General features: G+C 45.9%; 1 protein-coding gene across 2 annotated transcripts in view; it reads left to right on the plus strand.

Annotated features, from left to right (window-relative positions):
• The first annotated feature begins 973 nt into the window (after positions 1–973).
• The window catches only part of LOC309530343 (disintegrin and metalloproteinase domain-containing protein 21-like), a 38,686-nt gene continuing 17,507 nt past the window's right edge, over positions 974–22,152 (plus strand). For both annotated transcript variants that reach the window (XM_082219225.1, XM_082219226.1), the window contains exons 1-12: positions 974–1,133; positions 2,586–2,668; positions 3,464–3,525; positions 3,681–3,759; positions 7,986–8,062; positions 11,207–11,396; positions 12,501–12,569; positions 13,537–13,608; positions 15,362–15,519; positions 16,822–16,906; positions 18,815–18,975; positions 20,813–21,002. In XM_082219225.1, the coding sequence (XP_082075351.1) occupies positions 1,052–1,133; positions 2,586–2,668; positions 3,464–3,525; positions 3,681–3,759; positions 7,986–8,062; positions 11,207–11,396; positions 12,501–12,569; positions 13,537–13,608; positions 15,362–15,519; positions 16,822–16,906; positions 18,815–18,975; positions 20,813–21,002 (1,308 nt within the window). In that variant the 5' untranslated portion in view covers positions 974–1,051. The remainder of the gene's footprint in view (positions 1,134–2,585; positions 2,669–3,463; positions 3,526–3,680; positions 3,760–7,985; positions 8,063–11,206; positions 11,397–12,500; positions 12,570–13,536; positions 13,609–15,361; positions 15,520–16,821; positions 16,907–18,814; positions 18,976–20,812; positions 21,003–22,152) is intronic.

The following is a 22,152-nucleotide window of genomic DNA, read 5'->3' on the forward strand; positions in this document are numbered from 1 at the left end:
TCTGATACAGTCGAAATAGATATACAAAAAAATTTAAATGTCCAGTAGCACCTTAGAGACCAACTAAGTTTGTTCTTGGTATAAGCTTTTGTGTGTGCAGTGGTACCTCAGGTTACAGAGGCTTCAGGTTACAGGCTCCGCTAACCCAGAAATAGTACCTCAGCTTAAGAACATTGCTTCAAGATGAGAACAGAAATTGTGCTCCGGCGGCACAGCGGCAGCAGGAGGCCCCATTAGCTAAAGTGGTGCTTCAGGTTAAGAACAGTTTCAGGTTAAGTACGGACCTCTGGAACGAATTAAGTACTTAACCCAAGGTACCACTGTTTCTGAAGAAGTGTGCATGCACACAAAAGCTTATACCAGGGGTCAGCAAACTTTTTCAGCGTGGGGCCAGTCCACTGTCCCTCCGACCTTGTGGGGGGCCGGACTATATTTGGAGGGGGGAAATGAACAAATTCCTATGCCCCACAAAGAACCCAGAGATGCATTTTAAATAAAAGGACACATTCTACTCATGTAAAAACATGCTGATTCCCGGACCGTCTGTGGGCCAGATTGGGCTGGATCTGGCCCTCTGGCTTTAGGTTGCCTACCCATGGCTTATACCAAGAACAAACTTAGTCTCTAAGGTGCTACTGGACAATTTTTTCCCATTTTTTCATATATTTCGACATATCCACCTGTCGTACAAAACATCTCTTAACACGTCCACTGTAGGGATGTTGTACTTCACTGCTATAAGTTATACACCCCACAGTACGTACAGGGCGGGGCTTGACACTGATTGGCAGCTGTTGGCCGTCAGAGGGTTGGGGCTTGAGGGAAGGGGCAGGAGTTTGGGCTGATGGGCAGGCAGGCGTCCCAAGAGGCTCGCAGCCCGAGTGGCCGGTGGCGGCTTCAGGGGGCGGTCCCTGGGACCAGAGGCGGGGCTTGCGGGGCTTTGATTGGCGGCGGAGCGTTGGGAATCGGAACCGAGTGACAGTTGGAGCTCTGGGGAGGGGCCCGTTGCCGGGAGACGCCCGAGGGGGGCAAAAGCCGCTGGAGGCCAGGAATGTGGCCCCCTTTGCCTCGGCCAGGGCAGGGCATGTCGGTCCCATGGATGCTGCCCCTACTCCTTGTCCTCCTTGGCCCAGGTGGGTAAAAAGTGGGGGGGGGCATTCAAGGGGGAGACCTTCCCCTCCCCTGTCTCTCCCTCTGTGGGTCCCAGCTGAGGAGCTCCAGGGATCCATACATGCTCAGGTCTCCGAATCCGGTTTCTTTGTTTATTTGTCTACTGCCCTATGTATTGCATTTATATACGCCAGCTTTTCCTCCCCAAGGAGCTCAACATTTACCGTATTTTTTGCTCTATAAGATGCACCAGACCACAAGACGCACCTAGTTTTTGGAGGAGGAAAACAAGAAAAAAAATATTCTGAATCCCAGAAGCAAAAGCAGCGATCCCTCTTGCTGTTCTGGCTTCTGGGACAGCTGCGCAGCCTGCATTCGCTCTATAAGATGCACACACATTTCCCCTTACTTTTTAGGAGGGAAAAAGTGAGTCTTATAGAGCCAAAAATACCGTAATCCCCACATCCGCCCTGTGAAGTAGGCTATGCAGATAGGCCTAGATAGGATCCCCCTTAATAAACGGATCAACAATCTGCTGATACTTTTGCTTATGTCTTTAACGCCTGACATTTCATTATTATTTTTTTATATTTTGCTGGAAGCCGCCCAGAGTGGCTGGGGAGACAAAGCCAGATGGGTGGGGTATAAACAACAAAATAACAACAACAATAATTAGACTGCTTACCGGGCTAGACTTTGTTTGGATAAATGTGACAGTGTTTGGAATGAGCTTATACAAAATGTAGTAGGCTATTAATATTTACATTAAGGTTACCAGATGTCCCTGTTTCCCGGGGACAGTCCCCGGATTTACAAATCAGTCCCCATACAAAATCCATTGAAGTTGAAAAGTGTCCCTGGATTAATTGAAAAAAATCTGGTAACCTTAATTTACATATGTATTAGGATAATAATATCAAATTTATAAAATAATGTATGAATTAGGGTATTTTTCATATATATTCTCATATATATACACACACAACACACACACGCACACATTTCTACACATTTTTGTTCCATTTTATCTTTCTTTTCTTCTCTTTGTATCACCTTTTTTCTTTAAAATTGATCCATTTTCGATAAAATATTAATACCCCCCAAAAGGCTGTGTTGAGAGGCAGCGACTGGCCCCCAACGTCACACCCAGAGAGCTTCATGACGGCCACGTGGGAAGATTTGAACCCTGGTCTCCCAGGTCCTAGCCCAACACTTCCAACCGCCACACCACTGCTAGCTTGTGTTGGCTCTGGAGCAGATAAAATAACAAACCCAAGAGTGTCTCTGAGCACGTACAGAGCGTTATATAATTAAGAAATAGGGGTGAACTGGTCCAGAGCTCCAGCCAATCAGGAAAGGCGTTCCGAGCAATTTTCATCATCATCTGCCCTGCCTCTCTGGCTCCAAAGGCAGTGTGCTTATGGCAAGACTCTGAGCACACTTTTCGCCCTTTGAAAAACTGCTTTTCTTCCCAGGACTTATGGAAGCTTCTAAATACCTTTACTCCGAAGTGGTGATCCCACAAACGCTCAATCCGAAATCTGGCCTCTCCAATAAGGTAATTTTGCTAACACGCCACCTGCCTGAACTCATCGATCAATAGCTTACCTGACCTCGTAATACCCCAGGGGTGACAGACTGCTTTTTTGCGCGGCGCGTAGTTAATTTGCGGAACTCCTGGCCACTGGAGACAGGGGTGGCTACCGACTTGGGTGGCTTTAAAAGGGGATTAGGCAAATTCACGGGGTGAGGGGAGGGCTATGGCTATGCTCCGCCTACACACTTTGTGGCTGTGATGATTCTGAGGTGAAAAGTAGGAGTAGCAGGTGTGATTTGGGGGGGGGAGCCACTCCCAAGATCTGCTCACTGCTGCTCACTGCAAGACAGGGATGAGGTAGGGTACCAGTAGAGTTGATGGCTCCATCACTTGCACGCAGGGCTGGATTTAGATTTGATGAGGCCCTAAGCTACTGAAGGTAAAAAAAAAAGAGAAGATATTCTGTACTGGACCAACCGACCAATTCCCTGCTTCAAGATGCTAAGGCTTCATCAGTTGTTAAAAGCGGCAGTTCCAAATATGGACTGTAGGGGGCGGTATCACACAATGCCCAGAATGGGGGAGGACAGCAATTAACATTCCCAATATCTGCAATAAAAACCCCTTGAAGAAAGAAAAACCTCAATCCAAAATGAAGAATGGTTTTTGAGTGTGTATTACTGATTTTTTTTAAGACTAAGAGAGGGAGCTAAAGAATAGTAGCAATTCTATTATGAAAGTATACAGAATAGACTAATTGTAGGCGTAATTTGTCTCAGGTTTTAACTATATATATATTTCATTTGAATCCTTTAGAGAGAAGTGTCTTATATAATTAGAATTGAAGGATCTGACAGAACTATTCACCTTCGACAGAAGTAAGCGGTTGCTTTTTTCATAGTAAAATGTCAATAGGAACATTCTGTTTGGAATGACAAGCAGAAATGGCCAATAATCAGAAATTGTTTGCTGAGTCTAGACGCAGCATTTGCAAGTACACCCCGTGTTTCTAATGCAAGCTTTCTATTTGCAGATTCTTTATATTTCGAAATATGCCTGTTTACTCCTTTAATACAGAAGGAAAACGTCAAGTGCAGAACCCATATATACAGGTTCATTTTATTCATATTTTTAGAAGGGCAAAGATAATAATAATAATAATAATAAGTTTTATTTATATCCCGCCCTCCCCAGCTGAGCCGGGCTCAGGGCGGCTAACAACAATCAAATAAACAATCAAATAATAACACATTCTAAAAATATTTCATTATAAAAATTAGTTAAAATCAAATTGATGGCAACCGATTAAACAAAATTCTGTGCAGGTTGCCAGAGGAGGGAGTCAGGCTGCGCCCTGACCAAAGGCCTGGCGGAACAACTCTGTCTTGCAGGCCCTGCGGAAAGATGTCAAGTCCCGCAGGGCCCTAGTCTCTTGTGACAGAGCATTCCACCAGTTTGGAGCCGCAGCCGAGAAGGCCCTGGCTCTAGTTGAGGCCAGCCTAACCTCTCTGAGGCCTGGGACCTTGAGGGTGTTATTATTAAGATGACATTAAGCATGGATTATTTTAATATATATAGAGAGAGATTTAATACAGTGGTGCCCCGCAAGACGAATGCCTCGCAAGACGAAAAACCCGCTAGACGAAAGGGTTTTCCGTTTTTCGATGCGCTTCGCAAGACGAATTTCCCTATGGGCTTGCTTCGCAAGACGAAAACGTCTTGCGAGTCTTGCGATTTTTTTCGCTCCCCCCCCCTTTTCTAAGCCGCTAAGCCACTAATAGCCTTTTAGCCAAGCCCTCTGTAGGTGCTCCAGAAGGTTAAGGATGCTTGTGCAGGCTCAATGCGCTTATATGCGCCATCCTTGGAATATAACCTCTGTGGAAGATGGGATCATAATGTAGCTCACAGTCATTTCAGGTAGCCCTTCTCCAATGAAAATAGAGACCTCCTGTTCTATTACTGGGGACGCGGGTAGCGCTGTGGGTTAAACCACAGAGCCTAGGACTTGCCGATCAGAAGGGTGGCGGTTCGAATCCCTGCGACGGGGTGAGCTCCCGTTGCTCGGTCCCTGCTCCTGCTAACCTAGCAGTTTGAAAGCACCTCAAAGTGCAAGTAGATAAATAGGTACCGCTCTGGCGGGAAGGTAAACGGCGTTTCCATGCGCTGCTCTGGTTCACCAGAAGCGGCTTAGTCATGCTGGCCACATGACCCAGAAGCTGTACCTCCCTCGGCCAATAAAGTGAGATGAGTGCCACAATCCCAGTCGGCCACGACTGGACCTAATGGTCAGGGGTCCCTTTACCTTTATTCTATTATTATTATTATTATTATTATTATTATTATTATTACTACTACTACTAATACTACTACTACTATTATTATGTGATTTATACCCCTTCCACCTGACTGGAATGCCCCAGCCATTCTGGGCAGCTTTCAACCTATATTAAAACATAATAAAACATTAAACATTTTTTTTAAAAAAACTTCCCTATGCAGGGCTGTCTTCAGATGTTGTCTAGAGGTCGTAGAGTTACTTATCTCCTTGGCTCGGGGGTCATATAACTCAAAAAACAAACAAATCCCACAACATTTTGATGAAAATAGGGATGTCCTAAGGAAAAGCGAGACATTCCAGGATCAAATCAGAAACTGGGGTGGCTTCTGTAAATCCAGGACTGTCCCTGGAAAACAGGGGCACTTAGAGGGTCTGATCTTGCCCTCAGTTTGTCTTGGGCAGGATTTAAGTGTGGATGCCCAAATCTAGTGAGGGGATGACATGCACATGTGGCATTTGTGGGGCTTTTAAGCCTCTTGCTGACACCATCCCGCAATCATAGCCCCAGTTGGATAATGGTCCATACTCCTGAATATCTGCTTGAAAGCTGAGAAGGGAAGCAGGACAGTGATCCATTGCGTCTCCTCCTGCTTTCAAACAATATTGCCAGAAATCAGTCTGAGGACTTTGTGAATACAGCAGCTCCCTGATCCTCACTGCTGCTGTTGGAGCAGGAGCAAGTGTCTTTGTAACCAGTTTAATGAAAATGAAAGCAAAAAAGAATCCTGTCACATCAGGTTCTTGCCATCTCTGCCCTCTGACTTCAGCCGCACAGTTCAGTTCCTTCGCCATAAATTCCACCCATTTAATTAATACACGATCAGTTTGTAGGTAAAAGGGACGCGGGTGGCGCTGTGGGCTAAACCACAGAGCCTAGGGCTTGCTGATCAGAAGGTCAGCGGTTCAAATCTCCACAACAGGGTGAGCTCTCACTACTCGGTCCCTGCTTCTGCCAACCTAGCAGTTTGAAAGAACACAGTGCAAGTAGATAAATGGGTACCACTCCGGTGGGAAGGTAAACGACGTTTCTTTGTGCTGCTCTGGTTCGCCAGAAGTGGCTTAGTCATGCTGGCCACATGACCCGGAAGCTGTACGCCGGCTCCCTAGGCCAATAAAGCGAGATGAGCGCCGCAACCCCAGAGTCGGTCACGACTGGACCTAATGGTCAGAGATCCCTTTACCTTTACAGTTTGTAGGTTAGTTGCGAACTGTTACCGGAAAAATCCGAGGGCTCCCTTGGACAAAAAGTAAAGACACCAACCAGAGTAAATTGGAGCAAATCAGCAGCCTGTAGGCTTGGCCTTTATTGAACTGTTGCAACAGGGTGCTCCCCTCACTTGCAGGAGAGAGAAAGGACACAGAAAAATGGTGTGCAAGGCCTTATAAAAACTTTTGAAATTCCCATCCTGTACGTCAAGCCCACCCCCAGAAACATCACGCATACATGGAGTGGTTGAGGGAGGAGTTGTGGTGGTAACCTGAGTGTCCTGTCACCTGGCTGGTTCTTCCTTTCACCCTCCCTATGAGTCATTTTCCAGGTGACAGAGGGGACTTTGCAGTTTCCTGCCCCCAGAGGGAAGAGCTGATTATTGTCCTTTGTTCCAGTCTGTGCTAAATCCACTCCCATATGCAAGTTCTTTGTGAGCTTGATTGTCTTCTGTCTGGGACCATCAGGGCTGGCATAGCAACTGGGCAGGGCTCCTGTTGATGTGCTGGTATGGTGAAGGGATTATGGTGCCCTGTATCAAACCTTCCCCTTTTTGTAGTCTTTCCTTCATGGAGTAAAATAAAAGTGGAACAGTGCAAATCCGATGTATGGTTGATTTTCTATGAATTTATAACAGAAGTGTAGCGTATGTAGTGTGTGAGTGTGAGCGTGTGTGAAGTTTGTACAAACTGAATGATGGGGGGGGGGTTTCCTGCTACAGAACCACAATGTGTGTTGCTTAGCTAAGATTCCTGTCCTTTAGCCCTGAGCTCTACCTCCACCTCTCTTTTAAATCAGAACCAGTGAAGGCGGTGAAGGTCCTGTGTGAGTGTCTGGAGGCTGTTGGAGGATGGATGGCGGCTAACAGATTGAGGTTGAATCCTGACAAGACAGAAGTACCGTTTTGGGGGGACAGGAGGCAGGCGGGTGTGGGGGGCTCCCTGGTCCTGAATGGGGTAACTGTGCCCCTGAAGGACCAGGTGCGCAGCCTAGGAGTCATTTTGGACTCACAGCTGTCCATGGAGGCGCAGGTCAATTCTGTGTCCAGGGCAGCTGTCCACCAGCTCCATCTGGAATGCAGGATGAGACCCTCCCTGCAGACTGTCTTGCCAGAGTGGTGCATGCTCTGGTTATCTCCTGCTTGGACTACTGCAACACGCTCTACGTGGGGCTACCTTTGAAGGTGACCCGGAAACCACAACTAATCCAGAATGCGGCAGCTAGACTGGTGACTGGGGGCGGCCGCCGAGACCACATAACACCGGTCTTGAAAGACCTACACTGGCTCCCAGTATGTTTCCGAGCACAGTTCAAAGTGTTGGTGTTGACCTTTAAAGCCCTAAACGGCCTCGGTCCAGTATACCTGAAGGAGTGTCTCCACCTCCATCGTTCTGCCCGGACACTGAGGTAACAGTGCCTTCTGGTGGTTCCCTCACTGCGAGAAGCCAAGTTACAGGGAACCAGGCATAGGGCCTTCTTGGTGGTGGCACCCACCCTGTGGAACAAGGAAATAAACAACTACCAGACTTTTAGAAGACATCTGAAGGCAGCCCTCTTTAAGGAAGCTTTTAATGTTTAATACATTATTGCATTTTAATATTCTGTTGGAAGCTGCCCGGAGTGGTTGAGGAAACCCAGGCAGATGGGTGGGTTATAAATAATAAATTATTATTATTATTATTATTATTATTATTATTATTATTAATACTGAGCGGCTCCTTTGGGTAGAAGGAACCCTGGTCAATTCAGTTCTGTTCCGACCCATTTTAAAGTGCTGTTTTTGAACCTTGCAGGTGGACTGCTATTATGGAGGATATGTGGAAGCCTTGCCAGACTCCAGCGTCATCCTGTCTACCTGCCACGGGCTTTGGTAACGTCCATCTCCCCAAGGCGTTGAAAATATTGCGGCTGATCTGGGGGTTAGGATTTTGGGAAAATTAATCCTGCGTCCAGTCAGGCTTCCCCTGCGCAGCTCTGCTGGGGAGCTGACCTGGCAGGAAGAGCAGAGTAGCAGCGGTCCTGCGTCCGTGTGAGATGAGGGATAAATCACGTCAGGAGACAGTTCGGTTCTTATCTCTAGAAGCGTTTATTTACAAGCCATAAATCAGTCTCATTCCATCGGAGCTTTCCGGCATCTCTGTGCTCCAAAAGCACACACGCAGCCTCCGAGCTGAGCTGCGTCTCTCAGACAGAAGCGAAAGCAAGCCTGAACAGTGACACAGACTGTGACGCACTTCTCTACGTCAAGCTCCTCCCAGATACAGGACACCAGGGAGTTTTAAGCCTGTCAGTTCCAAACTCCACAAGGATAAAGGAGGCATGAAGCAAATATTCATGCATGGGCCTGTAGGACTCATAACCCAGCAGCCTGAATTCATACCCTCATCAGATGCTCACCACTGTGTTTTTTCTTCAGTGCTCCCTAGGCAGGACAAAACCAGGGGGTTAATCATGCTGTGAAATGCCTTTAGCACAGGAGATCACAAGATCTGACCTCTCTCTCTTGCACACACACACACAAACACACCCACCTCCCGAGGGTTTGTGACCCATCAACCACACTCACCTGGTTTAGCCAGCCCAGGGCCGGATTGAGGTTTGATGAGGCCCTCAGCTACTGAAGGCAATGGGGCCCTTTCTATGTCCAGCTGTCCTTTGTCAACAACAAATGGTCGCTGCTGTCCGACATGGACCTAATGGGTATCTAAAGCCATTTGCACATAACAAAATATGTATTTTATCAAAGTAATTGTTGAACTGAAATACAAATAAGAAGTATATTAATAGTGAAATCATTATTAAGCTCTAACTTAAAACGATTTTTTATTCATCACAAACTTAATAATGGAAACACATTGGCATTTGGCAATAACAAAAGTTCCTTTAGAAACACAACACTCATAATCTAGTCTCTAGAAACTTGCTATAACGTGACATAATAATAGGTGTAAATATATGATTCAAACTACTAATAACGATAAATAGCAGAATGTAGGCACCCTGTATATAGAAAGGAGCAAACCAGTGATATTGTAGGGAGCAGGCGAGCTGGCGGGGCCCATGACTTACATCACAGGAACCTACACAACACGAAACACTGTTGCTGTATGTAGGTTTCATTTTATTTCTTTTTTTATCTTATATTCTGGAAATGTACATCCAGGTTTTTTCCCTTTAAGTGTTTTGGCGGGCCCTCAAGAGAGTGGGGCCCTAAGCTAGAGCTTTTTAGTTTACACGTAAATCTGGCACTGACCAGCCAGCCGAAGCCGTTCCCAGGATTGTGGCGGCTGTCTCATGGGGACGTGCAGGAGATGGAGGTGAGAGCTGAGAGCAGGATGGGGTCTAAAGGTGGACAAACTATTCCAGTGCCTGGAAACCCTGGAATCTCGAACTGCTCAGAGGCTAGGGTGGCATGCAGCAATATTAATCCTTAGAGAGCAGATCGGTTTTAAGAATTGGTGGGTAGCTGAACTGGGAGTTTTCCTTCTTTTTCTTCATTCTGTCCTCACTTCGCTGCTCAGTCACATCTTGTTGCTGGGGCAGAATGCCCCTGGGAACGACCTAGTGTTACAGTGGTACCCCGCAAGACGAATGCCTCGCAAGACGGAAAACCCGCAAGACGAAAGGGTTTTCAGTTTTGGAGGCGCTTCACAAGACGAATTTCCCTATGGGCTTGCTTCGCAAGACGAAAGCCCATAGGGAAATCTCCGGGGACCTGTTTTAAATTGCTGGCGGTCGGGAGCAAAGACTTTCGCCCACAGCCGGCCTTCAGAAGAGGTCCTGGACCTCTTCTGAAGGCCGGCGGGGGGCAAAAGTCTTTGCTCCCCCCCGCCTGCCTTCCCGGGACAGCGGAGACTTCTCCGCTGCCCCGGGCGATCTTGAAATGCTGGCGGGCGGGAGCGAAGCGTTCGCTGCCGACCCCCAGCATTTTAAAATCTCCCCGGGACAGCGGAGGCTTCGCTCCCGCCCGCCCGCCAGCATTTTAAAATCGCCCCGGGACAGCAGGGGCTTTTAAAATGCTGGCGGTCGGCAGCAAAGCCCTCCTGTCCCCGGAGCTTGCGGGGCGGGAGGTGGGAAGAAGGGCTTTTCTTCCCACCCCCAGCCTTCAGAACAGCCTTCTGAAGGCTGGCAGTGGGAAGAAAAGCCCTTGTCCCCCCCCCAGCCTTCAGAAGAGGTCGGGGGACAGACTGTCCCCGGACCTGGTCTGAAGGCGGTTTCCCTAGGAACGCATTAATTGATTTTCAATGCATTCCTATGGGAAACCGTGCTTCGCAAGACGAAAAACTCGCAAGAAGAAAAAACTTGCAGAACGAATTAATTTCGTCTTGCGAGGCACCACTGTATTTCTGGAGAAATACTTAGGGAGAAGTTGCTTCCCACATTGTGGCTAATGGGCAGAGCATCTTTTGTCCCTCCAAGAATGTCCTTTGGAACTTGTTTTTGAGGTGGGAACCAAAACGTCCACATACAGTTTCTGACTGCCATCAAGCCTGTATCTTTTTTCTGTCTCACATCTCATTGTATTGAATGTTGTTGTGCTTTTATGTGGACCGACCAGACTTTTATTATGTGTCCCATTTTTATTCATTAATACATTTCACTCCTACATTTCCTCTGGGAAACTCAAGGTCTCACAAAAGCTTCTCCCTTAGCCATTTTATCCATTGCATTAAGAAGTACAACAATAATAAAATAAGCTATTATTATTATTATTATTATTATTGGACTCCTTGTACAGTCGTACCTTGGAAGTCGAACAGAATCCGTTCTGCAAGTCCGTTCGTCTTCCAAAACATTCGAAAACCAAATTGTGGCTTCTGATTGGCTGCAGGAAGCCTCAGAAGCCCCGTCGGACATTCTGGTTCTAAAAGAACATTTGCAAACCGGAACAATCGCTTCTGAGTTTGCAGCGTTCGGGAGCCAACGCATCCGAGTTCCAGGGCTCTTGGGATCTAAGGGAAGACTGTATAGCTTGCCAAACCGCTCCTAATTATCCTTTCGTTTTGGTTTTCAGGGGACATATACAGATTGGACAATTGCAGTATGAGATACATCCTTTTGAGGGTTCCTCTACGCACCAACACTTCCTCTACCGCATGGCCCCAGAGCAGCAGGAGCCATGCAGAGGGATTCCTGATCCCCAGAAGCAGCTGCCAAGGCATGAGATAGAATTTACTCCAGCCGCAGTGTCCTCCGAGGAGAAGGTAAGCTTTCATCCACTAAACCTGAGGAGTCAGTGGAAACTCTATACCCCAGGGGTGTGGTGTTGGGGTCCACGTTCTAAGGCAGGGTTTCCCAAACTTGAGCATTCAACAGTTTTGGACAGCAAATCTCATCACTGGTCCTGATAGCTAGGGATGATGGGAGTTGTGGTCCAAAAACAGCTGGAGACCCAAGTTTGGGAAACCCTGGTCTAAGCAACCTCAGATACATGCAGTAACATTTATGCCTCTCTAAGGAGAAGCCTGAACACCCACCATGTTTGGATACATCCTTTTCATATAATTTTCTTTCAACGTGTAACACGCTGTGAATTTTACATCCCAATTCCATAACTTCTCACCTGGAGTACTGTGTCCAGTTCTGGGCACCACAGTTCAAGAAGGACACTGACAAACTGGAACGTGTCCAGAGGAGGGCAACCAAAATGGTCAAAGGCCTGGAAACGATGCCTTCTGAGGAACGGCTAAGGGAGCTGGGCATGTTTAGCCTGGAGAAGAGAAGGTTAAGGGGTGATATGATAGCCGTGTTCAAATATATAAAAGGATGTCACATAGAGGAGGGAGAAAGGTTGTTTTCTGCTGCTCCAGAGAAGCGGACACGGAGCAATGGATCCAAACTACAAGAAAGAAGATTCCACCTAAACATTAGGAAGAACTTCCTGACAGTAAGAGCTGTTTGACAGTGGAATTTGCTGCCAAGGAGTGTGGTGGAGTCTCCTCCTTTGGAGGTCTTTAAGCAGAGGCTTGACAACCATATGTCAGGAGTGCTCTGATGGTGTTTCCTGCTTGGCAGGGGGTTGGACTCGATGGCCCTTGTGGTCCCTTCCAACTCTATGATTCTATGATTCTATGATTCTCCCATGCTGTAAGTTGCATATTACACCCAAAGTCTCTCGCCCTGTGTATCATTACTCTTTCCTGATGGACTTGACTGGGGTGGACCCAACATTAGATCCATCCGATTTGCCAGCTGCATCTTCCGCTTCCAGCCCGATGGATTTCCTGCAGAAGTGGTACAATGTCTGCAGCTCTACATTGCTTTGATTTGCCTCCCACAAACCCAGAGCTGTGTGCATTTCATTTCAGACAGAGTTCCCTGGGGCTGATGCACCATCCAGATACCTAGAGTATTTTGCTGTTTGCGACAATTCCATCGTAAGTGGCGATAACCTGTATTCTCCGCCTGTAAGAGTTATGCATGTCTGTCTGCCTGCTTAGTGGCTTCCTTGCAGTGCTTAAGTCCATGCAACATAATAGGCTTAAGAAAGAGGGATACCATCTTTCAGATTAGAGGACAAGCAATTCTCCTCACTGATTGTTGTTGTTTAGTCGTTTAGTCGTGTCCGACTCTTCGTGACCCCCTGGACCAGAGCACGCCAGGCACTCCTGTCTTCCACTACCTCCAGCAGTTTGGTCAGACTCATGCTGGTAGCTTCGAGAACACTGTCCCACCATCTCGTCCTCTCTCGTCCCTTCTCATTGTGCCCTCCGTCTTTGCCAACATCAGGGTCTTTTCCAGGGAGTCTTCTCTTCACATGAGGTGGCCAACTCCCAAGAGACTGTGATCTACTCACAGAGTTAAAAACTGGCAGAGATCTACCCCCTTTTGGGGGGTTCAGGTCGAGGTGTCGAGCTCGATCTACCTGTTGGATGTGCTTGCTTTAGTCTATATTCCCTAAATGGGGGGGGGGCGTGAAGCGGTGACCCACACCCCCCCCGCAGCAGTGATCCCAGGGTTCCCCGTTAAAGGGGTTGTTTTGAGGGGAGTCATTGGCCATAAGCCGAGAGGCTGTCATTGGTCTCCCCCATGTAGCGGCGAATTGGAGGGCGGGCTGTCTGCTTGAACAGACGTTCTCCAGAGCCGGCCCAATCCCCACACATTCTGGATAACCCCAATGTTCCCCAGATCCCCGGCCAGGGACTGGGAGGAATAAACACCCAATGCTTAGCCAAGGTCTCCCTACATCTGAAGTTTTAATAAAGTTGTGGCCAAAATTTTAATCCCATAACACGCTGTCTTGAGTCATTATACCACTTGGGTGTCATCTGGGGTTGGAGGGGGGGTCAAACGCAATAAAGAAAGATGTCAGCCCTAGCTTATAAAGAACTTCTTTTATTTTAGTATCAGCAGAAAAAGAAAAACGTGACTCAGGTGATATTGATGGTGCTTCAGATTCTATCTGTCCTTCACAATGTAAGTATGTTTATTGGAAATTTCTGAATAACGTTCTTTGTTTTGCTTGGGAGAGGAAAGAGGTCAAAAGCACAACCTTAACTTGAAGAACGGAAGACAAAGGGCACATCACATGCAGCGTGAGACGCTCTGGTCTTTGGGGAAGAGTTTCCCTTTTGCAAAGAGGGAGAAAGGGGATTTATGTGTTAGCTGGAGCGAAACTTTCTTGCCACGATAGTCAAATGCAAAGGGTGATGAGCTGTGCATATTGCAGGTATTAATACTGTGCAGTTTGAAGCAACTGGAAGCCTAAGAACTGGCTCCTTTTGGAAGAAATCATTGTCCTGGCCCATAAAAAACATTATTCAAACTTTCACTTGCAGAACTTTCTTCATAATAGAATTAAAACATCAAATATACACCCAAAACATCCCTATGATGTATTGTGCTGTCCAGCACAGGCTCAGCATCTTACAATAAAAGACAACTCCAGAAATCAAAATGTGTCTCTCTCCCTCATTCCAGCTTCTTGGAGAGCCATTATCACATACTTCTGTTCTCTGTCGCTTTCAGAGAAAAACTAACAGTCACAACCCTTTCAAGAAGGCGGATTTGCAGCTCAATGCCTTTTTCAGCTGATTTAAGGTTACAACACTCACCTGTTAGCTAGCAGCAAACAACAGTTAATTATCAGCTCAGCAAGAACTCAGAGTTCACAGTAGTTTTCTAACTACTGTGGGGCAAACCCAGTGTTAGCAATACACATTTATGCATTTTCCATTTTGAACCTTCATTAATAAGGAAGCATTTCCCCATTAAATGTGAATTAAATCAAATAAAATGTCCCTGGTGTTACTTGATTAGGTTAGACTCCTGCCACACCTTTTGAATAATGGGTCAGAGTCGCTCCTAATGCACAGGGTAAGTAGAAGACAGCAGTTATTGCTGCCTTGCAGGGGGTTGGATTAGATGACCCTTGGGGTCCCTACAATTCTATGAGTCTAAGATTTAACATGTTGTCTTGTGTGCCTCAAGCCTTGACTTGATACACCTGTAGCTTGGGGACTTTCTGTAGTCAAACTGCAACAAGACTGAGCTCTGCAGCGTAGCAGGTGGGAGAGACTCTGAACACATAAGTTGATTACTTTGGTGTGAACTGCCAGGGCATCAGGCATAGAAATGTATTTAATAATAATAACAATAAATAAATACAGTCATGCCTCATGTTACGTTTGCTTCAGGTTGAGCATTTTCAGGCTGTGTCCCGCGGCAACCCGGAAGTACCGGAAAGGGTTACTTCCAGGTTTTGCCGCTCGCGCATGCACAGACATGCAAAATGACGTTTCACGCATGCGCAGAAGCGGCGAATCGTGACCCGTGCATGCGCAGATGCGGGTTGCGTTCTGCTCATGTTGCGAACGGGCCTCTGGAACAGATCCTATTCTGAACCAGAGGTACCACTGTAAATAAATATTATTAATAATGAACAATTGATTGATGGTAATGTGTTCAAAGCGCTTAACACATGCTTTGTCTTACAACAACCCAGCATTATTATAACTATGTGTGTCTGCCTATAGAACCATGGAATTGTAGATCTGGAAGGGGACCCTGGGGGTTGGGTCACCTAGTCCCCATCTTTTGCACCACACGGGTCTTGAACCCTATGACCCTGAGATTAAGAGTCTCCGCTATCTTATGCACGTGTCTCTCTCTATATATATTATCAGTATGTTTTATAAGCACATACTGATTTCCTATTTTCTGTTTTCAGATATATGACGACATAGGTCTTCACGTTGTTTTGACAGGAATAGAGGTGTGGACAAGGCAAGATCTGACAGGCAGCGATGCCGGTTTGCAAGCGTTTCACGACTACGTCACCTCTGAGCTTCGGACTCAAGTTCATTTCGACCATGCCTCTTTATTCACGTGAGACTCTTCCCCATTTCCATTGCTGAGAGTGTTTAGTCACCCTGCTTTGCCTGCCTGCTGCTGAATAGAATAGAATAGAATAGAATAGAATAGAATAGAATAGAATAGAATAGAATAGAATAGAATAGAATAGAATAGAATGACAGCCTGCTGGGAATGTACTGGGAATGCCCAGAGGTAAAGGAATTCTGGAATAAAATCCTAAAGGTTATTAATGAACTGTTTAAAGTGAAGCTTTCAACAGACTTTGATTTCATGACAATCGGTATTCTTGGAAACACAGCTAAAGAGAAAGGGGACCAGTTTACTTTCAAAGCTATATTAGTGGGGAAGACAATGATAGCTTTAGGTTGAAAGATAGAGAAAAATGAACAGTAGAGGCATGGAATAGTTATTTGTTTGAACTTATTCAGTCGGACATTGTCACAGTCATGTCACAGGAAACAACGTGGAAGGTCAAGTCCACCACGATAAGGAACCTTTATCTTCAGAAACTACTGTAACCGAAGACATTCGGTGGAAACTAAAGACGCTATGCCCATAGCTGAGGATAATTGTTTAAACCCTTCCAATGGATATGGGTGGAGTGTGGAAGGGAGGGAAAGGAAAAAATTGTACGGGAAATTCAAAAATTGGAAGGAGAAAATACAGTGGTACCTCGGGTTAAGTACTTAATTCGTTCTGGAGGTCTGTTCTTAACCTGAAACTGTTCTTAACCTGAAGCACCACTTTAGCTAATGGGGCCTCCTGCTGCCCCCGTGTCACTTCTGGCAATTTCTGTTCTCATCCTGAAGCAGAGATCTTAACCTGAAGCACTATTTCTGGGTTAGCGGAGTCTGTAACCTGAAGCGTATGTAACCCGAGGTACCACTGTATACTGTATGTAAAAATCCTGAACTCGAATAAAACTGTTTTTTAAAAAAATTAAAAATGGAACCCGCAATCAGGATTTGAACACAAGAGCCCTCTCCCCTCCTGCAGTTCCCAGCAGCCAGCATTCAAAAGCATTGCTGCCCTGACAGTGAGCATCTCCTCACTCCTCTTTCCAAGCCATCCAAGTTGGTGGCCATCATTGCCTCCTGTAGCAGGGAGTTCCACAGTTTAACAACGCCCCGTTGACTTCATGGTTGGAATTTGGCTGCGTTTGGGGCACTAATGCCATGCTATAAGTGTCACGCCAGAAGCACAGCATCAGACGACGCTGGTCCAAGTGGTTTTGGTGCTGATTGCTATCCGTCCTTGCCCCTATAATTTAAGGATCCAGTTATGCCCCAAATTTCGTCATCTTCTCTTTTCTAGGGCTGTGGGTCAACATAATTCCTTTGGGAACTCGTGGGAAGAACGTTTTTGTCTTCAGGATCATGTCTCAGTTTCTTCTGTCAGAGTAAGTGGTGTGGCACATTATTTGATGTGATCTTGCCAGTCCCATGTTTTTATACATTAGTGTTAAGCTATGATACATATTTATTTGTACCCCACTTTTCAGCCAAAAAGACTCTCTCCAGAGCAGTTTACGTGAAATCCAAACAAGACAGGCTTACATTCTAATAAACAAAGAATGAAATTAATAAAAACACAATACACAAGGCAAAGGGGACGAGGAGGGAAGGGGGAAATTAAACTCAAAATTCCAGCACCAGTTTCTAGACAGTTGTTCCTATATTAACCAGCTGCTATCATAGGCTGCTTGGGGCTTCTCTGTAGAGTGGTACCTCGGGTTAAGTACTTAATTTGTTCTGGAGGTCTGTTATTAACCTGAAACTGTTCTTAACCTGAGGTACCACTTTAGCTGCCAGCCCGCCCCGGAGCAAAATTTCTGTTCTCATCCTGAAGCAAAGTTCTTAACCCGAGGTAATATTTCTGGGTTAGCGGAGTCTGTAACTTGAAGCGTATGTAACCCGAGGTACCACTGTATACTACTTTTTAAATTAATAGGTTTTCAATAATGCTCCATAGCAGTCTGAAATGGTAATAATAATAGTAATAACAAGACCAACAGTACAAAATACCAACTGAACAGAATGAAACCGTATGACCATTGGATACTGAAAAATCAGACCTTTGGTTTACGACTCAACATTTTATCTATTTCCTCCGATTTCTGTATACAAGTCACAACATGGTGATAAACTACTTTGATTTTCCCTGTGATAACATTTATATCAACAATGTAAGAAAAGCGCTGCTGGATCAAGCCAATGTCCCATCTAGTCCAGCATTCTGTTCTCACTGTTACGATATAGAAGCAATGCGGCCGCGAGCTGGTAGCTCGAAAGCAAAACATAATGGGAATGTTGGGACTGTTCCGTGGGAAACAGAAGGACAGTCTATTGACAGTGCGAAGCACCGGAATTAGCTCAGAGTGTAATATGAGCTGTACAGGAAGTATAGGAGGAGTTTGTCTCTCTGCTGTTGGAGTTTGAAGAGAGCAGACATGTTTCTCTGTAACACTGCAAAGACAGAAATAAAGGCATGTAAATACGTTTCTGTCTATCTCTTTCCCCTGCCTGGGGGGGGGGGCAGGAAAGAGGGGGGGTGTTCTTCTCACGCTGAGAAGGATCGCCTATCGCGACCTCTGCCTGGATCTTGCCAGGAATGCAGACAGGGAGGTCAACCGGAGATCAAGCCGGGTGCCTGGAGAGTGGCCAGTTTCTCCTGATAAAGGCTTGATTCCCAACACTCACAAGGGTCAACCAGATGTCTACCCATAAGTAGGACCCGAGTACAACAACTCTCTCTGCTTCCTGCATACTGGCTGCCTTGCAGAACATCCTGGGGAGAAGAAAGGGCTCAAGAGTTAACCCTGCATAAACCTGGAGCTGCTGTTTTGCTGTTTTGCAACCCAAAATGGGTTGTTGTTTTTTTTGCAAAAAGCTTTGGATAATCTACTCCCCCTGCGGAACCACAATTCGCAGGCAATCCAGTGCACTCCTGCATTCTCAAAAAGGTTTCCTTATTTTATTTTATTTTAAATTTTTTTTTTATTGAATACAGCAAGAAAAGAAAACACAGATACAGAATTACACACAGGAATAACAATAAACACAAAATTTTCTTAACAAACAATAAAACACTATAGACCCGACCTCCCGTCTATTCCTTATTTCAATTTCATATTACTTATTGCCAATACACACTTTTATCATCATTTAACTTTTTCTTACTATATCTTAGCTCTTATGTCTAACTTGCAGCTATTACTGAAGTTCCTCGAATGCTGCACATACTCAAAAAGGTTTCAATCGCCTTTGGGCTCAATTCCCTGTCCGTCTTTTTCCTCTCCTGCATCCAGACATCCTTGTCGTTAACAAATGATGGCGTATCAGCCGCCCATCAGCTGGGCCACGCGGTCTTTGGCTTTGTCCACGACGACCTTCCAGAACTTCAAGGCAGAAGGTGTGACTGCACCTGCACCTCGGAGCGTGGTCGCTGTGTCATGCATTCAGCTGTTGCGTAAGTAGGGGGTCAGTGCTCTTTCGACCGCTGTAGTTTTGACTCTGGAAATACAGCATCTTTGTTGGTTATACTCTCGGTCACAGCTCCTGTCAGCCTGGAAAAGCTGTTGGCGGACAAATGCCGGCTCCCTTGGCCAGAAGGCAGAGATGAGCGCTGCATCCTATAGCCGAATTAGACTAGACGTAACTGTCCAGGGGTCCTTTAACTTGACCAGTCAACCCACTCTTCAGACATGTTTATTTTTTTGGGGGGGAAGCCCAATGATTTCAGTTGAAGTGATTAGTAATTGGGACTGTCCAATATGATCATATCATAAGGTTACCAGACATCCCTGGTTCCTGGGGACAGTCCCCGGATTTGCAAATCTGTCCCTGGACAAATTCCATCCCTGGAATGTCCCCAGATTTGCAAATCTGTCCCCGGGAAATGTGGCAGTGGCAGCCTCAGCAGCCCAGAGTCAGCCTGGTAGCACAGTTGGCTCTGGCTGGCTTCAGGAGCTGCTTACTGCCGCTGCCACTGCTGAAGGGGAACCGGGGACGTCCAGTGGTACAGATCTCCTGCCCCCTTTGTTTTGACAGATCAGGGGAGGCTAGGGAGTCACGAGCGGGCAGGCGCTGCCCAGGAGAAGTGCAAGGCGTGTGCTTTCTCTGCCAGGCAAGGTGCAAAGCTCTTCTTTTGCACCCTGTGAAACACAAATGTGCAGAGTTTTTTTAAAAAAACTGGGCAACAGCCACCCGCCCACAACTCCCTAGCCTCCCCCGATCAGTCAAAACAAAGAGGGAAGGGGGCAGGAGATCGGGGGAGGCTCAGGAGTCACAGGTGGGTGGCACGCCGTTGCCGAGTTTTAAAAAAACTCTGCACATTTGCTTCACAGAGTGCGAAAACCACAGAGCCTAGGACTTGCCGATCAGAAGGTCGGTGGTTCGAATCCCCACGACGGGGTGAGCTCCCGTTTCTCGGTCCCAGCTCCTGCCCACTTGGCAGTTCGAAAACACGTCAAAGTGCAAGTAGATAAATAGGTACCGCTCTGGCAGGAAGGTAAACGGTGTTTCCGTGCACTGCTCTGGTTTGCCAGAAGTGGCTTAGTCATGCTGGCCACATGACCTGGAAAAACTGTCTGTGGACAAACACCAGCTCCCTCGGCCAGTAAAGCGAGATGAGCGCCGCAATCCCAGAGTCGGACATGACTGGACCTAATGGTCAGGGGTCCCTTTACCTTTTGCAATATGCATGTGTGCTTGGGCCCAACGTCTTTTGCCTCACCATCCCCACTACTCACTGCCTGTTGCTACTCAGCTTCAAAAAAAAAAAAAAAGTGTCCCGGATTCATTGAAAAAAATCTGGTAACCATATTGTATCACGTCAGTCTGTTTCCAAAGCTGGTTTTAACCTCGAATGTTTTGGGTCCACATTCCCTGAAGGATTGTATCCTATATACCTGCTTGAGTCTCAAGATCACCTCCAGAGCCTCTTCTCCACCAGTTGAGGTGGGGCAGATGCCACAGGGAGAGATTCTTCTCGGTGGTGGCCCCCAGGTTGTGGAATTCCCTCCCCAACAAGGTATTTTCAGGAGCAGGCAAGTGTCCTTTTCATTTCCCCAGGTTTTATTTATTTTTATGTTCTTTGCGCCATTCTTTTTCCGTTGCCTATTTTATTCTCAGGCTCTTTTAATCATTTTGGATTTTATGGCTGCATTCCATTTACCGGCTGCGATTTTAACTTTCATTTGTCAAGCACCCAGGAAGCATTTCTGTTTGTTAACGAGCACCGTGGAAATAAAAAGTAAAATTACAAGATTGCTGTTCTGCTAACAGTTTGTTGTCTTTTATTGCAGAGGCTGTCACCGATTTAGCAACTGCAGCAAAAATGCGTATTACGAATTCCTAGCCAACCGGGGGAAATTTTGTTTGCTGAATCTGCCTAGGGACTCATTTGAAAGCTACTCTGAGAATACATTTAACATAAAGATGTGCGGCAACGGAGTGGTGGAAGGCGAGGAAGAATGTGACTGTGGTAGGCCTGAGGTTAGAGCTTATGTGTGCAGGGGGTGTTATTAAATATATATGTTTTCTGCCTTGAGGGGCATGGAGTTTCCTTGCTTTTTAATCTGCCGTAAGGTTCTTGCATCCTGTTTTGTTAGCAAATTAACAACTCCTTTCATTAAAACATGAACTTAACTTTGCTTCCCAGGCACATTATCTCCAGTTTAATTATCATTTTAAAACCCCAAATCCTGGAATACATTCCGGGGAAGCATGTAGACTGAATGTGTCCTCTCTGGTTGAGAATCCTCTGGTGACTTGATAGCAGATAAGAACTTAGAATACATGTTGGCTACTGTTGATTTTAATCATCATTGGAATATTAATGTTTCGTTTTATATTTTTGGCAAGCCACTTAGAGTTGTTCATTTACAATCAAGCAGTATAATACATTTTGTAAAAGGATCTCCACATCCACAAATCAGAATGAATGCCCATTAAACAGCAAACGTAGTAGAATCTCCCTACGAACTTTGTCCAAACCAACCAAGATGAATGCTCACAAGTATCTCCTGTTTTTCTGTTTCACAAACCAATGTACAGAATGATCAAGGTTTTTTAAAAAATAAATATAGAGAGTGGTACCTTGGTTCTCAAACTTAATCCGTTCCGGAAGTCCGTTCCAAAACCAAAGCGTTCCAAAACCAAGGCGTGCTTTCCTATAGAAAGTAATGCAAAACGGATTAATCCGTTCCAGACTTTTAAAAACAACCCCTAAAACAGCAATTTAACATGGATTTTACTACCAAACAAGACCACTGATCCATAAAATGAAAGCAATAATCAATGTACCGTACTATAAAATATAAGACAGTATTGTAGATAATAAAAATAAATTTTATTTCCCCCCCCCTTACTTGCACTGATGATATTCATTTTTTGTATGGGGGGCTTTTATCCATTTCCACAGTCACACAATCAATCAGTCAGCTGAACTGGGTTCCACACAGTCACAAAAAAACAAATTAACCCAAAAAGCCTCAAAAACAAAAACGCAAAATAAATAGCAAAAACAAAAGCGCAAAATACAGCGGTCCCTTGGTTCTCGAACTTAATCTGTTCCGGGAGTCCGTTTGATTTCCGAAATGTTCGAAAACCAAGTCGTGGCTTCCGATTGGTGCAGGCGCCCTGG

The sequence above is a fragment of the Podarcis vaucheri genome (assembly GCF_965113315.1).
Source record: "Podarcis vaucheri genome assembly, chromosome: 4".
Taxonomy (NCBI): domain Eukaryota; kingdom Metazoa; phylum Chordata; class Lepidosauria; order Squamata; family Lacertidae; genus Podarcis; species Podarcis vaucheri.